This window comes from Pinus tabuliformis, chromosome 7 (genome assembly GCF_031772625.1).
Source record: "Pinus tabuliformis cultivar Carrire ecotype Pingquan chromosome 7, CPIR1, whole genome shotgun sequence".
NCBI lineage: Eukaryota > Viridiplantae > Streptophyta > Pinopsida > Pinales > Pinaceae > Pinus > Pinus tabuliformis.
The window spans coordinates 1466562608-1466577313 of NC_142293.1; the positions used below are offsets into that span (position 1 = coordinate 1466562608).

General features: G+C 33.4%; 1 protein-coding gene across 4 annotated transcripts; it reads right to left on the minus strand.

The window, feature by feature from the left end:
- Positions 1–12789: 12789 nt before the first annotated feature.
- LOC149253323 (uncharacterized) lies at positions 12790–14365 on the minus strand. 4 transcript variants are annotated; one of them, XR_016266194.1, is made up of 4 exons: positions 14261–14365; positions 13901–14119; positions 13216–13734; positions 12894–13043 (listed from the first exon to the last, which is right to left on the minus strand). XR_016266194.1 is itself a non-coding variant. In XM_089456811.1 (4 exons), the coding sequence occupies exons 1-3, from the start codon at positions 14299–14301 to the stop codon at positions 13559–13561; spliced, it is 303 nt and encodes a 100-aa protein (XP_089312937.1). In that variant the 5' UTR covers positions 14302–14303; the 3' UTR covers positions 12894–13043; positions 13216–13558. The 4 variants fall into 4 exon arrangements, 3 of the variants coding, with proteins under 3 accessions (XP_089312936.1, XP_089312937.1, XP_089312938.1); XM_089456811.1 differs by having other exon boundaries at positions 13216–13696; positions 13901–14024; positions 14261–14303; XM_089456812.1 differs by having other exon boundaries at positions 13901–14024; positions 14261–14303.
- Between the last annotated feature and the right edge of the window lie 341 nt (positions 14366–14706).

Sequence of the window (14706 nt, forward strand, 5' to 3'; positions counted from 1 at the left end):
AGGGAGATGACGTGAAGAAGAAAGGGAAGTAGGTCACCGGTTTTACCACTTTTGTTGAGATACATGCTCTCACTAGGAGATTAGAAGAGTACTTTTCCATGATCTCTCATTTATCTGAAGGTACTATCGATGAGGATTGATGGTACATGGATAGTGGTGCATTGAAACATATGACACGGTCACAAGAGGGTTTTGAGACTCTCGCTGAATTGGAATCGAAGTTGCACATGGTGTTGGGCGAGAAGAGTCAGAACGAGATCTGAGGATTAGGAGTTGTGCAATTCAGGATGGAGACATGATGGGTGATGTGGTTCTAGGATGTACTATTTATACCACGACCCAGATATAGCGTGATATATGTCTCGATGATTAATAAGAAGGGGTTTGAGGTCTTATTCCAGGATGAGAAGGAAAGAATCATACTTAGAGGATCCAAATCCATAGGTATTGTGCTTAGGTTAGATAAAATGGTCTATATGGCCTGACATGAAAGCCTATGATCATGAGAAGAAGAGGTAGGTGGAGTAGATGCAGGTTCCAGAGAAGCGTTTGCAGGTATAGGCTTCATAGGGTCAGGTACAGGTTCCAGAAATCAAGTTCCAGGTTCTAGAGGCTCAGAGGGAATCAATTTCTAGTGGGAGCTTGCAGATTCAAAGGTAGGATTTATAGGCCAAGACGAGCGCGTGGTTATTGGGGAGAAAGGTTGCTTCCACATCTTCTAGTAAGGAATCATGGAGTGATTGGAAAGAAATATAGGAGAAGAATAAGAAGCAGGTGCTTCTAGTCACAGTGACACTTATGAGAGAAGTGTAGTTCATGCCACAAATATTGTTGTAGTTGTGAGCACCGAGAGTTGGGTGAGTGTTGTGAGTAGTGATGATGAAGATGAGTTACTTCCTAGTCTTGGAAGTACCTCCCTCACTAAGAGGGAGTGTTGATTTTTGAGTAGCTTGTGAGGTACTCCAAGCCCTAGGGTTCAGGGTTTAGAGGGCAATGTGCCACAAGAGTTAATTGTGGGCTTGGAACCCAGGTTTAGGGTTTTACACTCATAATAACTTGGGAAAAAACTATGGACACATTTCGATATGTGATGAATGAAGATAATCGCTCTCGTCGAGTAGAATATGACGCAGCAAAAATCATCCAATTCTGAGTTGTAGAAATGGAGTTATGAATTTTTAAGACAAGAAATGGATTTTCACAAGAAGAGTCTAGGTAAGATTGAGGTTAATAATCCATGTGAAAGCTTGTTAAGCCCTAGTTGGAAATTTTGAGGAACCCCTTCTTATGGATATAAATAGAATGTGAGTAGAGTGTCATTACACACATCCAAAGTGAGCAACACATCACAAGAGGAGCTTGTTGAACAAAGACCAATTTTTTCTTGGCTGCAGGAGGGGAACCAGGAAGGAAGAGGAAGGATTTTAGGGTTATTTTTGGTGACCAAATTGCATAGAAGGAGGGCCAAGGTATAGGGGTGAAGGTCTGAGGTGTTTAAGGGCTGATTTATGGGTAGAGTGTCCCTAAAGAAGGTTATCATAGACTGTTGGAGGAGATATAGAGCATGCCATAGTGAATTGAAGGAGGGATGAGGATTGTTTGAGGGCTAGAGAAACCCAGACTTGCAGCAATCTAGGACAAACTCTCAAGGAGGGATAGTTGCAGATTTGAGGAGAAAATATAGGAAGAATTTAAGGGCTCGAAATGATTGTGGTTTTTCCTTAACGAGACCGAGGTTGACAACAAGGAAACATACCTTAAACAATGAGCTAAAGGCATGTGCTTTGGTACATTCTTGTAGGTGTTAGATCTATGTTATTGGATCTGTTTTGGATTATTTCATCTAGAAGCCCATGGGAGCTATTTGGAGGACTTTTTGTGATGGTTGAAAGTCCCTCCTAGGAGAAAATCTTGCAATGAGTTTATTTGGTGTCATTGGTTTGTAGGAGGGTAACATGTTGATAGACCAAAGTAGCCCTAGAGTAGTATACAAGAGGGACATTGATTGTGTGTGATTGGGTGAATATTGGAGCTTAGGTGTAGCTCTTTGATGGAGGAAAGATACTACTAGAAGGCAGATTAGAGCTTAGGTATTGGCCAACCTATAAGAGTAGATTGGATTAACCCATGTTCATTATAGCATAAGTGACTTGCAATAGTGATAGGTGGCATCCCTCCTGGAGACTCTATGTGTTGCCCTGTGATGGATTAAGGGGAAACTAGAGAGCAGAACGAGAGCGAGGGACCGGCGTGAGAAGATACGACATAGAGTTTGCAACATGATTGTCATTATATCTTGTATTTCATAGATTATTGTATTATTTAGATTGGCTTAATATAACAAAGATTGGGTTGTAAATTATTGTACAATATTTTGTTAAATTCTCTATACTTGTGCATATATGACTTGCTATTTTATATTTTTTTGTTGTGTAAATTAGTTATGTTGCGATTCTTGGTTTGGTAGTCTCAAAGATTCTAGGATTATAACCTAGACCCAAGATCATGGAAATTCAACAATATCGAGTTGGCAATATTGACTCAAAGACCCATCATGAAGCCTTTGATTTTTTTTTAAATCACATTATCCTCTTCTTGATCATCACCTATTGCTAGATCACACACTACCTCATGAGCAGTTCCAACTACTTCATAAATTTTCACTAAAATGGTTACTTCAACCTTCAATTATTAACCAAACAAGGCACTTTCCATATTGCCATGATCAATCCCTATTTCAAAAAATATATCACAACTATCATTAACATAATATTCATCCACCCTGTGGTGGGATATCCAACCATGCATGTGTTCATTAACAATTTTAACTTAACCAAATTCATGAGCTGCAACTAGATTCACCGATTCACATCTCACTTTACTATCATCATCCACGTGCCTCATCAAAGTGGGTTTCAACATCATCTTCACCAATTATTTTATAGTGGATTCTTTAGCATTTATATGCTCTTTCTCTGTTTCATACATAGATGTTTCAAATTCTCTCTCTACAATCTTTGTTACACCTTCTTCATCCATATGCATATATGCATAATGGGTTTCACTTTTGTAGTCTTCATGACCATCATCCATCTTTGAGTGGGATTCTCCAAGCTTTGTTGTCTTTCTAGAGTCTTGTTCATTTACTCTCAGATCTGCAAGTAACTTATCTATTGATTCTTCAACAGAGTGTGACATAACTTTTTGTTGCATGCTTCTTTCCTTTGTACCAAATTATGCTTCTGGGATCTTCTATGCTTCCTCGGAATATGTAGTTTTTGATGCCTTAGAAAAAAAATCTCATCCAATTCTTGTTTTATAAAGTCTAATACTAGCACATTACATGGTTCATCATATGGGTTATTTTCTTATTACCTAATTAACTCTTTATATTGAAGAAATGTTTCCATTTTGACAACCCAAAAATTAAATTTTTTACGAGTAAATTTTGGCAGTGTTACCAGATCCATCCTGATCCATGCATCCTTGACATGTGTTGCTCCGTCTTGTTGTCATTTAGATTCCTCGGTTGCGGCAAGAACCTTTATGAGCTCTTTGAAATACTCTAGCTCCTCTCAATTTATTTTTTGCTCCTTCAATCTCACTTTGTGACCCATGACTATTGTCTTTCTTCTGTCTTATCACTGCCTCCCTTATCACATGAGGTTTCTATCCATATTTCCAGAGAAAAAAAATTGATTTTCAATATGTGCCTCGGTAAGGAATAATCTTAACCAGATTCATGTACTCTTATCACACAAAGGGATTTTTTTGAAGCCAAAGCACTGTCATGCTTGAAAAACAGAAAAAAGTTGGCAGACGAATGGACCCTATACGAAGCCCTATACCACGGGGACTTCATTGGGGGACCAATACAATACCACGTGGTTCATATTAAGGGATATATATTGAAGAAAAAATGACATTATATATTGAGCATATGATGTGGGCAAACATATTTTATATTGAGAGATATAAAGAATGGTGCTCAAAGATAATGAAAAGATATAAAAGGGTATAAAAAATGTTAATGAAAAAATAGATACCTACAATATATAGTGAAAGTAAGGGTCTTTTAAATTGAGAAGGTATATAGGATTCTTATTGGTAGAGCCTTAAATAATATAATTTTAGAAGTATTTTCTAGTATGTAGTCAAGTTAAAGGTATTGTTTAATATACCACAAATACACTAATATCTTAGAAATTCATTGAATAAAATCTCCTTTTTTTTTTTTCTTCTTTAATAAAACAATTCCCTTTATATATCTCTGAAAAAAAAAAACAACAACAAACAAACCTAGACTTTTTTTTTTGGAACGCGTTAAGACGTTGAGACTTTTTAACCTTCTTGGAATTTGTTTCCAACCAATAAATTAACCCACTCAACTTTTCTTGACTTGTCGAGTGCCTTTAAAAATCTGGCCAGGCAACGGTACTCTGTATGTGTACCTCCCGCGTTAGTCAATAATGCAGTTTTTGGTGCAGGACGTTCGCAGCTACGTATAAAAACTTTACCAAGCGAGCGAAGGACAGACCCTTAAAAGAACTCCATACATTCTCTTAATAACAGTCAGGTTGGACCTGTGTTCATTTAAATTTAGTAACCTCCATAGCATCCATAGACGAAATATGGGCGTATGGTGGGTGGTATGAAGACACTCAGATTTTAATCCATTTAAATTGAACGATCTCTATTTCACCCTTCTAGCAAAATGCATAACACTTGCCACTATTTCATTCCTCTCAGCTGCTGCGGTTGCACTGTTATCTAACAGCGATTTCTCAGATTACGGCACTCGCACACATATCAAACAATTCCAAAAAACCAACACGCTGATCACAACTCGGGCGTCCAGAAATTATGGCGTTTGCATTTTTGTTTTAATAGTGAAAATGAACTTAACACTATCCAAAACCATTGAAACACTCAAAATCCTAATACACAACCGTAACCTAAATTTTAAAAAATTTCTACACGAATTTTTCAGGAATTTCCATTGCTTTCCAAAAAATAATAATTAAACTTACCATTTAAATTTGACAGTCTCTATCCAGCATAGCGATAGCATTACCATAAATAACAAGGCAGAACGAAGAAACAATAACATTCCATGTAGTGAAGTACAACACATGCCTACCCTTATTTGTGAACCAGTACATATCACTATTCTGGTATAGTTTGGTTGAGATATTTTATTTTTTTGAATTGCATTTTTTACATTAATATATGGTTTTTTATAATATATCTATATATATTTTTTGCTAAATTTTTTAATTAAATAATTTTTTATTTATGACTTATTTTAATTTTTTTTGTTATTAAAATAGAATAATTATTATAGAATATCAATAATATTATTTTTACATATTATTTCTCAATTCCATATTATTAAATAGGGGAATGAATTACATATATTCCTCATGCTAAAGTGTGAATTATTTTTTTATTCTTAATTACCTCATGTCTATGTATAAATTTGATGTACAAAGACATGACATTTCATGAATAGGAGTAGAGAAGTTCTATAACTTAATAACATAGTAGAATATAGAAAAAATAATAAAATACTTACATTACCAAGTCAAAGAATACTAATAACAAGTAAACTAAGGCTAACTATTAATACAATATTTCAATTTCCACCTTTATTTTATGTCAAACTTTTTATAGAACGATAAAATAATTGAGTATTAAAAAAAGACTTTTTAATGAGGAAGATATGTAGTTCATTCACTACTTAATATAGAGTTGACAAAAAGCATGAAAAAACAATAATACATTTATAAGTTCGGCATTAGTGAGACACGTTATCCTCATGAAACAGATCACGCTCATGTCCAAGAACCCTTTAGTTAACATCAAAGGCATTAGTGAGACAAGTCATCCTCATGAGACAGATCATGCAAATGTCGAAGAACCTGCTAGTTAACATCAAAAAGTGTTTTAAGAGTGCATCATCGTCTTGAGACACATCATCTTCATGTCCAAGAACCAGTTAGTTAACATCAAAAAGTGTTTTAAGGGTGAACACTATGTATACAAAGACACTTTGAACTATATAAAAGTAATATTATTAATATTACATGATGTGTAATTAATTATATATTCAATTGATATATAACATTAAACAAAAAAAACTAAAAAAAGAAATATATTAAAAAAACAAACTAACCAAAAGAAAATATATTACTATTAATTATAAATAATATTTTTTTTTTATCAATTTTATACTGAACAAAACAAAATAATTTAAACTGGAAATTTTATACATAATGAGTAAAATATTTTGATATCATGTATATATACACAAGAGAGTGTGTTATTATTCCATAAATAAGTTATTTCTAATTTAAGATGTGTTGGAGATTTGTAATCCTTTAAATTTTCATATTATGGAGTTGACATATGATATTTTAAAAAGTATTAATATTACACATACTTATATTCTAGAAAACAAGTGAAAATTAAAAATTCCTTATAATTAAAATATTATATTAGTGTATTGTTCAAAAACATCATAGATCCATCTTAACACCATATGTACTCAGAACCAATTGGAAACAAATCCCTTGAAGTGCCAAGCCTAGAGCAATCAAATCTCTTAAAGTGCAAAAATTTCCCCAAATTTTACACTCAAAACATGGTTTGCACCTCCAAAGATTCCCAATTAAAATAGATCTATGCTTATTTTTATCTGATTTTTTTTATTATTATTTATTTTGAAAACACAAATATTATTTTATTATTTTTAAATGTAAAATTACTTAACAAAATATTCCTTATAATAAATATAATTTTAAAATTTTGTGTAATTAATAATATAGAAACATTAATTAATATATAGATATATTTTATTTATATATAATATATTTGTAATCTAAAACAATTTATAATAATTTTAATTTTTTTAAATATTTAAAAAAAATCAATATAAATTAATTTATATATTAATATCTAATATTTTATTAACAATAGCAACGAAAACCCTAAAACCCTTATGATATGTAAACTTGGTTTTTAGACAATTCCTTTGTTCTCAAAAAAGACAGCTCAGTTTCTTGTTGTGTGTTGGAAAGATCCTTTTCAGCGCCAACTACAATTTCATTCCATTTCATCTCATCTCAGGAAAACAATTTTACATCCTAATAGTTAGAAAGTTGATCGATGATTGAAAAAGAGTTATTTTATTATTTTATATTTTGATTTATCCAGTTTGAGTGGGGTGATTTAATTTTTTCTAAATTATAATTTATTGTTTTATGAATTGCATTTTAATTTTTAATATATAAATAGATTTTCAGAGATTTGAATTTTTCCTATCATCCCATTCAAATATACAAATTCTACATTTCAAATTCTACATTTCAAGCAAAATTAATATATATATATATATATATATAAAAGAACTAGATTACATAATTAATTCAGTATCAAAAACAAAAATTATGATATTAAAAATTATTTGCAACAGCTACACATTTTTGAAATTAAAGAAAAATAGGAGAAGCTCCCCTGGAATCCTGGCATTTGAGAGCCTATATAAGACACGATGGAAACCAGCCAACTTTATAAAAAGAGAAATTGGAGAAAACTCCACTGGGATCCTGGCATTTAATAACCTCAATACAAAATGATGAGAAGCAGCCAAATTTATAAACAGCTTAACAGAAAATTATCCAAGCCAGCCAAATTTATAGGCAACGTAACTAACTGGAGGTTGAATTCCTCTCTGACTCATTATCAATTGAATTATCCAATTCCAAGATCGCTGCCTAAGGCCAAAAAACATTGTTGGATTCGAAATCTGACACAAAAAATCGAGAGGGATATGGCAAGCCTCGGAGAAAGGGCAATATGTTGCGCCTCATTAATTTTTGCTTTGGATTGCAGATTGTTGTTTTCATTTCCCAGCTGAATACCATCGTCCATCCACTGCTATTTGCTCCCAAAATAAATTCGAAAGGGGAATCTGGCGTCCAGATCTGATTCGGTTCACACCATTCCGGAGCGCCTGGCCCTTCCTTTAACCTCCACATGCAACTACAGAGACAATAAAGACTAGAAACTATTAAAAACACTCGCCCATCACTTCCACCTAATTCGAGCCGTTTTGGTAGAACGTTACATGAACAAACCCGAGGAAATCCAATTTGTGCCCAACGCCTCTCTTTGCCGGGCATCCAGGGAAGCTATCAATTCATTCCATTCTCGCGAAAGAGTCCTCATTCTGGCAAGAACGCGCACGGGCAACATGGATAAAATCGTAAGAAGCAATTCCTGTGGGAGGGCTTGCCAAATCCTCGCTGCTTGCAGGAGAAGGTCAATCCTCCGACTCTTTTCCGGAAAAAATCGCCAATCCCGTGGTTGCCTCGGTCGCCTCGCCATCTCCTGAAATTCTCCCGATGCACAAATATATGGAATCGTTTCTTTATTTTAATCCTTTTATACTAATACACATCTGAAAACTGTTGATAAACGGTAACAAGGTTTGCCCCTCAACGGTTATGATGTAAGGGACCACTCCGGTGCCGTGAGATGGTGGGGTACATGGTAGTGGCAAAATGAATGGAAACCATGGTGAGAAAAGGTCTAATAATGATTTAATTTCTATTATATGGTCGAGTTTAAGTCTGCATGGTCCTTTTTCTAACCCTCTCTGTAACCACATTTCCCACATGAAGATTTGGGAAAGGAAAGTCGTGGGTTTGGCTTCTTATTGTGATGTTTTTATGATGTTGAGTTTACTTAATTATCGTTTAAACGTAGGTTTTATTTGATAAACAAAGTAAGTTATATACCAATTTAGTGTTTGTTTTAAAAATTAGATGTTTGTTCAATTTTGTTTTTTTAATTATGGTAATACTTTTATTAATTAATGTATATATTTTATTTTATTTTATTAACCTTTGTCTTCTTGTGTTTAATATTTTTTTTACTTAAATCCCAAACATATTAATTCACAAATCTATATATATACACGTTAACCATTTAATTTTTATCCACTTAGATCCAAAACATAATAATTCACAAATCTAAGTATTATATATACATACCTTAAAAATTTAAGGAAGAAGATGAGGGATTACATTATCGTATCCGTTATTAAAAAAAATTAATAATCAATTTCATTTTCATGTCTAATATGCACACCAACGGGATTGGGAAGTATTGTTTATGCTTTACTAAGATTTGAAAGTTAATAATTATACCAGACATAATGAAACAACAAAGAGATAAACAACAACACCATGGAAAGAATATCACCATTTTATTAAAACGGAAAAGTCATTTATTATCACCATTTTATTAAAACGGAAAAATCATTTATTATCACCATTTTATTAAAACGGAAAAGTCATTTTTTTTATTAATAAAGTACTTTTTATTAAATTGATTACAGATGCATTGAAATAACAAAATATTATTTAAATATTTTTTTATTTTTCAATCTTTCTAACTAATTTGCATCAGAAAAAAATACATATTTTAAAAATATCAAATAAATTATTAAATGTTTTCTTCCCATTATGAGTTTCCCTATAACTGATATGAATTTCATGGCTACCCCATTATCTTTATTCACAAATTCTGGATTCTAGGTAAAGGATATCATTTTTTACTGCTGGCTTTATTAAGGGCATGGTAATTTATCGCTGATGGCCTTTGGAATTAACCTTTTTGTTTATAATGAAAGCAGGAAATAAATACGGGGAGGATGAAGGTTTAATACGACTCAATAGTAGCCATTGTGCAAGTTGGCATTCTATCTCAGTTGCCTCGAGTAGCGAGTTGCCTCTCGAGTGGCGAGGTGATAAGATGAGGCATGGGGCAAAGAAAGAACAAGAATAAGATTAATTTTATGTGGAATAGAACCAGTTGGAGTAGCACCATGGTGTTATTCTCTGAATTACTATATATTTATTTTAATTGTATAGCTATAATTCCAGAAAAATTAAAATTTAAAAAGAGAAGGTTTTTTTTTTTTTTTTTTGGAGTATTAAATTTGACAAAATATGTACGTAGAGAAACTTGATTCTTCGACCCTTAATAAATTAAGAATTAATATGACTAGCAATTGCCCCAAAAGGTGCAAAGAGAGGTCCATAGAAATGTTAAATCGAAAGAATTGTATTTTGGTTTAAAAAAATAAATGCCATAATAATTCAATCATTCAAACTAAACCTAATCAATAAATTGCCCAAAATAAAATAAATCTTTAATCAAAATTATACAAGTTATTATTCTTCTTTTCTCTCAATTATTTATATAATAAAATCCAATCAATCATTTAAAATAAATCAAATCAATAAATTTCCCAAATTAAATCCTAACTAATCAAAATTATTATCCTAACTAATCAAAATTATTTGGGAATATATATGTATAACCCAATAAAAAAATTATATTTATATGTTAAAAAAAATAAGTAAAAGATTCTATTTGATTTAAATAAATCTGAAACCACTGAAATTAAAAATATTTATATGTTAAAAAAAATAAGTAAAAGATTCTATTTGATTTAAATAAATCTGAAACCACTGAAATTAAAAATTACTATTTATGATTAAGCAGTGGAAATTTTAAGATAATAGGAACACATTTTTTTCCCATTCTCATATTTCATATAAGTTTTATTAGTGGGACACTTGTTTTCAGGAGCTTTTCCATTTTATTTTCAGCGGGTCATATCTGAATCTGGGATCCGGTGGACCCATTTACAATCCTATTTTTTACTATGCATTATCCTCTGTGTTTCTGAATGCTATTTTGCCAATTGGGGTAGGTAGAGAAGACGGCTAATACATCTATAAGGAATGCGAGTGCAAGTTGTGGGGGCATCAAACTGTTTTGGGTGTCTGTGAGTGTGCAGATTTGGGTAAATGTGGAAGACTAAAGCGTTGTTGCAGTATAGCTTTTTGGGCTTCCTGCATTGATAATCTAGCGACCCAGTTTTTATTTTGTTTGGAATCTATAGTTCAATTTGATTTCTTGGTCACCTGGATCATTGATATGGAAGAAGCTAGAATTACTTCAGTTGATTCAAGATTTTGACAAGAAAATTTATAGAAAATAAATAGATACAACTGTAAGTCAAACAACCAAAAACAGAGTCCCAGAGAGTTCAACATAAAACAGAGTCTCACAGAATTCAAGATATTACAGAAACCTTATGGAGTTCTTTCTCAAGGAGTATTTGAACTATTACAAAGCTTCATTGAAGATGTTTCTTCTAAGAAAACAGATTCCTAGAATTACTTCAGTTGAATCTAGACTTTGACATGCAAATCTGTAGAAAATAAATAACTACAAATGTAAGTCAAACCACTAAAAATCTTGTTCCAGAGTGACTGAGGCCTGTAATCTCCAATTCCAGGTATTCTTGACTTGGATTTGTATCAAGGGTTGCGAGAAAGATAGAGATGTTTTTCCAAGATAGCATGAATAACTAGCCTGTGAGATTGCATATTATGGGATGGGGGCCATGAAAACTTATGGGGAAAAGCTACAAATTTAGTGCAGGAGAAGAATGGCTAGATTTATCAGAACGTCTACTGGGAGATGGGGTAATGGGAACTCAAATCAAGTGTACAAGGTGGGGATGCATTCCATTCTTCAGAATACATCAAAGGATGTATGTCAGCCCCTATCACTATGTAAAAAACATTTAACCGCTAGAGAAAGACGACATTTTGGTTGGAGAATGGGGAGGAGTGGAAGAAATTGTATAGGCCATATCGTAGACATGTTTATTCTCTAAAGAAATGGAAGGAATACCTGTAATGACCCTGTACAGGACTTGTTGATATAAATAAAGCAAACCGCACTATTAAGGTTTCAAAAAGTAACGGTGAAGGCAATACAGAGTGTCAAATAGAAATCAACACAGCTGCAAATACTTGACTTAGACAGTAAATGAGAGCAAGTTCGTTGACAAATTGAACAGAGCGGATACTGTCCATTGACCTCAAACTTATTCAAAAAAGAAACTTCGAAGTATATACAGGAAATTAATGACAGGCAGTTAGTCCCCTATCAAATGCTTTTGCTGGAATTTAAAGTAGCCTATAGAAGCATAAAATAAATCGACAATTTGAACTAATGCGTTTTTTATCGGAGACGAAAAGCTTATTAAGAGTGTTGTACAGGTAATTTCCTGGGCAAGGCATACAGTTTAACTGTTCCTAGGACTACAATTGTATCCAAACTGAAAACATTCAGAGTTATGTTCTAATGCTTTCTTTCGTAAGGTCAGCTGACACTTGTTTTTAAAAGTAAATTTGTTTGCAAGTCGTACTAAAAGGAATAAAAATGGATATGGATAAGATATTTAGTGGTCTAATTCTCTATTTACAGACAATCTCTCCGATAAGTTATATCCTACAATGACTCCATTGAAAATGAACTAATGAGCACTGCAAAAATCTTATTGCAATGTAATTACTCAATCAAACCCACTCACATATTAACGAAAAACAATCTGCTAATAAATCCATGCACTCTTTCACTGGGTAGCAAATAAAAGCCCTGAATTTTGTCATGTTTCACTCAAGCTTTTCTCCTAATAGAACCTGTAAGACGAATCTGAGTAAGAAATGTACAATTTGAATGATCTTGTAAATAAAAGTGCATCTCTTCGCCACTCATATTAAGATATAGCAAAGCTTCCACTCGCAAAATAAATATGTCTCTCAAGTTTCAAAAAACACAACATTTGGCCATGCAAGATTGCCTCCATTGATAAACTGGTGCAACAACTTCATGAAAAGAAATATGTGAACTCAACCATGTCCACTGACTTGGGCATGTTACCAAATGGCCAGAACAATTACATAGAACAATATGTTCTCCAAACATTCTTATAATAAGATTATATCACATGCCAAGCCAGGTTGAAAATGTAGGTGCTTAATAAGCATGGAATTATGTCTAAGCCCTGTCTTCTGAGTCATGCTGACAACGTGGGTGCCTGATAAACATAAAAAACATACAGTTATGAACCCCTGGCTTGCCTCAGTCGTGATGAGAACGTGGGTTGGTCCCTGCCACCATGTTTGGGAATACATCAAAATATGGAAAGCATAATTATGAACCCCTTACTTCCCAATCCACTGTGACAATATTATTGACTTAAAAACATGGAAAAGCATAAAAGTTACATTTAAACACTGAGCTTTGCTAGCTTTGAAAGTTGAGATAAAATTTCATAATTACCGATAAGTTACAACCTAGACCAAGGCAGACAAAGTCTTGGGATAGAGCATTGACATTTCTGTCTACTCTTAGAAATATTTTGCTGCAAGGAGATGATCTTTGTCTGGAAGGAGATATCTCTGTAAGACAGAAAATAAACAAGGAAATGACCCTGCATACTGCTCTCTAAGGCATAAACTCTATAAAATTGTTCCATGCGAAAAACTAAGGCTAAAATACAAATCTTCCATACAGAGAACATGCACAAGAAAAAACTCCTGTATGCAGAGTCCAGACTTATATTTCAAATACTGAATATTACACAATACTGTTCCATGCAAAAGGATATGTATATATTTAAGCATTATATATTCACACTCCAATAAAAAAGATGGGGTAACCATACAATAAACCCAATCTTGTCTATGAAAAACAGGATCACCATTACCCATAAGATCTGCAGCACCCTGTAGATGTCATGAGAAGTTTCCGGAACAGGGAACTGTGTTGACAACACAGTTATAAAATAAACTTCATGGGCTAGTCACAGAGTCAACAAAAAAAAATAAGCATTACAAAAAATGTTCATCGTTCGTTTCGCCTCGTAGATTATTCTAATTAAAGAACAAGTAAGCATTAGAAAAAAAATATATTAATAATGAATGAACAACTAAGCATTGAACAGAGGAAAGAAAACCAGACTCACTTGGTTATGCAACTGGCGATCAAACCCTACGAGCTCCCCCACAAATTCATCTCTACAGGAGCTGCCGAGATCCTTGCTTTGGAGCCAATTTGTAAATATTGGAAAGATTTTACTCCCAACCTCCCTGAATTCCATAGGGGTTTTTAGGGTGTTTTTGGCATAGTGCTTGTCTAAATATTCTGCAATTTTATCAGAGTCTTGGATCCATGTTTCCCATCTCTAAAAACGGTATCAGTCCAGAAGGATTAGGATTTTTGACCATGAATCTATACAAAATAGATTAACATATTTTCTGATAGTGAAGGAGATATCAGCATAGCGTTTACCTGTAACAACATAGACTATCAAAATAGCGTTTACCTGTAACAATGAAGACGATGGTTCTCGAGCTCTCCGCCCATAACAACCCTCCACCCATAACAGAAATGAAGGCCATGTTCCACCATGTTCCGTCCGTAACTGAAGGATGAAGGCCATGACGAGTAACTGAAGGAGTAACTGAAGGAGGAAGACCATGATGAATATCAGGAAAATGTGCACAGATGTCAGTAGAGAGCATAAGGGTGGCCCTAAAACACTGTGCACAGATGTCAGACGTACTCTCATCACTGAAGGACGCCAGGTGTCAACCTCAGAAATAAAACATTATGCACAGATGTCAGACTTACTTTCGTCACTGAAGGACGCCAGGTGTCAACCTCTGAAAGAAAAAGACGACGAAAGTCTCACTCATAGGAAGGCCTATCGGCCTAAATATATGTTTGTTATTAATAATGATGAACCATATTTAATAGTTTATATATATA